Source organism: Anomaloglossus baeobatrachus, chromosome 9 (assembly GCF_048569485.1).
Source record: "Anomaloglossus baeobatrachus isolate aAnoBae1 chromosome 9, aAnoBae1.hap1, whole genome shotgun sequence".
Taxonomy (NCBI): Eukaryota; Metazoa; Chordata; class Amphibia; order Anura; family Aromobatidae; genus Anomaloglossus; species Anomaloglossus baeobatrachus.
In genome coordinates this window covers 207103003-207108802 of record NC_134361.1, presented here as the reverse complement: position 1 = coordinate 207108802, position 5800 = coordinate 207103003, and the positions used below count along the sequence as shown (strand labels likewise).

General features: G+C 52.9%; 1 protein-coding gene across 1 annotated transcript; it reads left to right on the top strand.

The window, feature by feature from the left end:
• The first annotated feature begins 4208 nt into the window (after positions 1-4208).
• CNTRL (centriolin) lies at positions 4209-5570 on the top strand. Its single transcript, XM_075324930.1, has 3 exons — positions 4209-4290; positions 4544-4775; positions 5379-5570. The coding sequence occupies exons 1-3, from the start codon at positions 4232-4234 to the stop codon at positions 5568-5570; spliced, it is 483 nt and encodes a 160-aa protein (XP_075181045.1). The 5' UTR covers positions 4209-4231.
• Positions 5571-5800: the final 230 nt, after the last annotated feature.

The window sequence follows — 5800 nt, the reverse complement described above, 5'->3', positions numbered from 1 at the left end:
CCGCCAAGGTTTCAAAACAGCAGAAACCCCCCAAATGTGACACATTTTTGGAAACCACACCCCTTAAGATTTTTTTCTAGGGGGGTGGTGAGCATCTTGAACCCATTGGTGTTTCACTGAATTTTATGATATTGGGCAGTATAAATGATATATTACATTTTGTTTTCAACAAAACTGATGCTGAAGGGAAAAAAAAAATATTTTTCAAGGGTAACAGGAGAAAAAGTACCATAAAATATGTTACACGATTTCTCCTGACTACAGCAGTATCCCATATGTGACCAGAAACTACTTTTCAGGCACAGTGCACAGCATAGAAGGAAAGGCGCACCATATCGGAGTGCAGATTTGGCTGGATTGGTTTGCGAGTACCATATCATATTAGCAGAGCCCCTGAGGTGCCAGAACAGCAGAAATCACACGTAACCCCATCTTAGAAACTGGACCCCTCAATTAATTTATTTATGGGTGCCGTTTTCAATTTGACATCACAGGTGTGTCACAAAATGTTATACCATTGAGCGGTGAAGAAAAAATAATTACATTTTTACCACTAAAATGTAATTTTAGCCCCATATTTTACATTTTCACAAAGTTAAATAGATGAAAGAGACTGTATAATTATTACACAAATTCTTGTGAAAGTGAGTATACCACATATGTGGCTGTGCACTACCATTTGGCCACATGGCGAGACTTGGGAGGGAAGGAGCACTATTTGACTTTTGGAGCACAGAGTTTCCTAGTATGGTTTTTGGACGCCATATACAAAGACCCTAAGTGCCAAAACAGCAGAAACCACCTTCAAGTGACCCCAAATTGGAAATTACACCCTTCTGGGAATTCATCTACCGGTGTAGAGAAGATTTTGAAACATGGAACACATGGGTGTTTTCCAGAAAAAAGCAGCAATGGATGTTGCTGTTGTGAAAATGGAAATCTTGTAGTGCCCAGAATATTGTGTCCAGCTTCAGCTTCAAGAGACCTGCACCTTGTAAATGTAATGGGCTTTCCTTACTATAGAAAAGCCAAACATGTGGATGCTACCTGTGGTTTAGGCACATTGTGGGGCTCAGAAGGGAGGGAGCGTTTGGATTTAGTTTACAGAGATATACCTTGCCGTGGTGACCGGGCTTACATGCATTGGCCAATTCATAAACCAAATATCTCTTTTTTTCATGTATTCCTATAGCAGTAATGAAATACCAGAATTCCTTTATGCATTGTTGGCTTTTTAGTGTGCAGCTGTATGCATCTTCATGTACTGCAATAGACATGTATTGCAATTCTGGATACCTATCATTACACAGACAGAATGCCTACAATTGTTCTCTGGCCTAACAGACCATCATACCACATACCAGGAGGTAATTGTTTGACCTCTGGGTGCCATGACAACCATTGGCTCCCCATGATTTAGTCACGGGAGTGGCCAATGGAGGTCAGAATAGGAGCCCTCTCCCACAAGCTTCTAAATGCCATGATCACTATCCATTGCAGCATCTAGAGGGCCACACGCCATCCCTGGCTGTTACTACGGGAGCTCGGCTGTTGGCTTTGCCGAGCTCCTGCAGTAATGGTGTGAAAAGTACTGATATTTGGGTGGCATGGTGGCTCAGTGATTCTTGGGTTCAAATCCCCCCAAGGACAACATCTGCAAGGAATTTGCATGTTCTCCCTGTGATTGTATGGGTTTGCTCTGGGTACTTTGGTTTCCTCTCACTCAGCTCGCCGCCGATGTGGAAATGAGGAGACCACTTTAACTGTGAGAGCATTTGCACATGACAGTTTTTTGGAAAAGCCTGTCTTAACTTCTTTTTACTTAGGTTACTTTCACACATCCGGTTTTTGCTCTGCGGCACAATACGGCACTCTGCAGAAAAACCGCAACCGTTTTTTTTGCCGCCGGTTGCGGGGTTTTTTGCATAGACTTACATTAGTGCTGTATTGTGCCGCATGGGCCTGCGTTCGGTCCGGTTTTTGCCGCATGCGGCAGATTTAGCCGATGCCACGGCCGGATGGAACGTTGCCTGCAACGTTTTTTGCTCCGGCAAAAAAAACCGCATCGCGCCGCATCCGGCCGCTGCGGCGCATTTTCAATGCATGCCTCTGGATGCCGGATGCGGCGCGATGCGGAAAAAACCGCATCCGGCCGCCGCATGCGGTTTCTTCTACTGCGCATGCTCAGTAGCGTGCCGCAACCGGAAAAAAATGGACGGGCCGCATGTAAAAACTTATGCAAAGGATGCGGTGTTTTCGCCGCATCCGTTCCATAGGTTTCACAGCCGGATTGAGCCGCAGTGCTCAAACCGGATGTGTGAAAGTAGCCTTAGAGGCAGACCACAAGTGGAGCCTTAAAGCTTGGATAAAATTGTATATACGTGGATATGATACATATGTAACAAATAGTCTATTTGTGTTAGCACCAACTCTCTAGGGGTTAATGAAGATGATAATATCCAGATGTATTATGTTTTCATGTCGGGCATTTCAATGTGCTCATCTTACACTGTTTTCACATTGTAGTCAGGCTTTAGAAACTTTGCATATGTAGCAGTGCGCTTTTTCCTGCTTAACTTGCAAGTTAAAATAGACAACAAAATTCATGTTGTGACATGTTACTGGGTCAATTATACATTGGATCTTCTATTTCTCAAGATTTTAGTGTAATATTGTCAAGAGAAGTGTGAACATTTATCATCTTGAAAAAAACAATTCCACTAAAGACATTCTTAGCCATAAGTTTTGCAGGTATGTACCGTTCTAATCAAAAACATTCAGAACCTGAGGTTTGAAAGCTTTGGCTGTAATTATTCAGTGCCTACTTATAGAATTGACAGTAGGTGTAAATTCTGAACACATACCTCCCACCCGTCCCGGATACAGCGGGACTTTCACGCTTTACATTGTTTGTCCCGTTGCCATGGACGGGACGGCCATCTCCCGGGATCCGCCCACCCACTCTCTCCCCGCCTCACTGCTTTTCCCTCCTACCATCCTAGTAGACGTGGCATAACAGAGAGGAGCGCTGTGCTGCTGCTGGTATGTAAACTGAATCTCCCCAGTGCTGATTTCCCTCCCTCCCCCCCCCACCCCCGGCCGGAGCCTCTCTGTGCGGTCGGCCGGCCGCCTGTCTGTGCGTGCGGCCGGCCGCCTGTCTGTGCGTGCGGCCGGCCGCTTCTCTGTGCGTGCGGCTGGCCGCCTGTCTGTGCGTGCGGCCGGCCGCTTCTCTGTGCGTGCGGCTGGCCGCCTGTCTGTGCGTGCGGCCGGCCGCCTGTCTGTGCGTGCGGCCGGCCGCCTGTCTGTGCGGGCGGCCGGCCGCCACATTATGCGGGCGGCCGGCCACTCCTCTGTGCGTGCGGCCGGCCGCCTCTCTGTTCGGGCGGACAACCGCCTCTCTGTGCGGTCGGCCCGCGCCCCCCGCCGCCTGTCTGTGAAGGCGACCGGCCGCCTCACTGTGCGGGCGACCGGCCGCCTCACTGTGGCTGCCTGCGTGTCCATGCTGGAGGCCCGCCGGCTGCCTGCGTGTCCATGCTGGAGGCCCGCCGGCTGCCTGCGTGTCCATGCTGGAGGCCCGCCGGCTGCCTGCGTGTCCATGCTGGAGGCCCGCCGGCTGCCTGCGTGTCCATGCTGGAGGCCCGCCGGCTGCCTGCGTGTCCATGCTGGAGGCCCGCCGGCTGCCTGCGTGTCCATGCTGGAGGCCCGCCGGCTGCCTGCGTGTCCATGCTGGAGGCCCGCCGGCTGCCTGCGTGTCCATGCTGAATGGGTGTGGATGGGGAGTGGATATGGGCGTGACTGTGAAATGGGTGTGGTTAGGGGGCGTGGCCTAAAAATTTGCCGCCGCGCGCTCCTGTCCCGGGCTGGGGGCACCGGCCGTCGCCTCGCCTCTCCTGTCCCGGGCTGAAGAGGCCCTGGATTATTGGACATTTCATTACAATGTTTCCTCCAGACGTGGAGGAGCCGTATATGTGTAGACACAACAGCGCCCTCATGTTACACATGGGGGGCCGATGCTACAATGGACACTGGATGTGTATGGCACACGTGGGACCCGTGTAATTTCTACATTTGGTTTTTGGCAGATGTTCGGGTCCATCTGATGTCTTGGGGCAGAATCTTCTGGAGCTGCAGAGACAGATCGGTCAGATCCTGCGGAAATCAGAAGAGGAGAAGAAGGAGGCAGAGGAGCGGCACCAGAGGCTGCAAAAGGAGGTCTCTGCCCTCCAGGAGCATGCCCGCCAGGCCCCCGAGGACTATAAGAAGGCGTGTACCAAGGCGGCAGACGCCAGGGTGAGCACAGAGACGGAGTCCGCACGCAGCTTCTCACCACTGCTCTGCTGCCAGCCACAAACTGCTGTGCAATAATGTCTAACACGTTACAATGTGTCAGTGCATTATGTCACAGGGGAGACTGGATGCAAATGTAACAAAACCTCAGCTGTGCGTAATACCAGTATCCAGCAGTATGTCATGTAGAGATGTGGAAACTGGTGAGACGCATTGTGCACAGGAATGGAGGAAGACTTAGATCTCTTCTCCATAGATCCAGATGGAGCAGCGACAGCACGAGGCAGCGGAGCGACAGCACGAGGCAGCGGAAGGCAGCGGAGCGACAGTACGAGGCAGCGGAGCGACAACTGGAAAACCAGGTCCAACGGCTGAACCAGAAGCTCCGCACCATGGAGGAGATACAAGGCCTGGCTGACCAGCAGCTGCTGAAGGCTGAGGAAGAGCGGGAGAGGCTGCTGGCCGAGCTGCACCAGCTGGAGGCCGAGGTGCGGTATTCACTGCCAGCTGGTGAACCCCGAAATGCTGCCCATACCCTCCTGCACCCCGAAATCCTGCCAATACACCCCCCCCCGCACCCTGAAATCCTGCCCATACTCCCTCACCCCGAAATCTGGGACCTTACCCTGAAATCCTGCCCACACCCCCGACACTCTGAAATCCTGCCCATACCCCCGACACTCTGAAATCCTGCCCATACCCCCGACACTCTGAAATCCTGCCCATACCCCCGACACTCTGAAATCCTGCCCATACCCCCGACACTCTGAAATCCTGCCCATACCCCCGACACTCTGAAATCCTGCCCATACCCCCGACACTCTGAAATCCTGCCCATACCCCCCCCCCCCGCACTCTGAAATCCTGCCCATACTCCCCCCGCACTCTGAAATCCTGCCCATACTCCCCCCGCACTCTGAATACCCTTAATAATCTGCCCATACCCCCCCGCGCCTCCTCAGTCTTGTATGTGTGCCGAGGAGCGCCCTCTTCGGCATGTGTACGGTGCAGTGGAGCACCCCCTTCAGCATGTGTGCGGTGCGGCGGAGCGCCCCCTTCGGCGTGTGCTGATACGTTGCTGTGTTTTGTAGCGGGATGTACAGGATTCCCGCGCTCGGCACAGACTCTCCGGACTGGACCAAGAGTTGAGGGAACTGAAGAGGGACGTCGCCTCATCCGACAAGATGGCTGCCGCGGAGCTGAGTGTAACCAAAGAGCAGCTGAGGTCCCTGCACCGCACCGCTGTCCAGATAAACAGGGAGAGGACGGAGGTAAGGCAGTGACAGGAGGAGATACTAAGGAACAAGTGCACTCGGGGGCAGTGACAGGAGGAGACACTGAGGAACAGGGCCACTCAGGGGGCAGTGACAGGAGGAGACACTGAGGAACAGGGCCACTCGGGGCAGTGACAGGAGGAGACACTGAGGAACAGGGCCACTCGGGGCAGTGACAGGAGGAGACACTGAGGAACAGGGCCACTCAGGGGCAGTGAATGCTGCATGGTGGGCTCAGG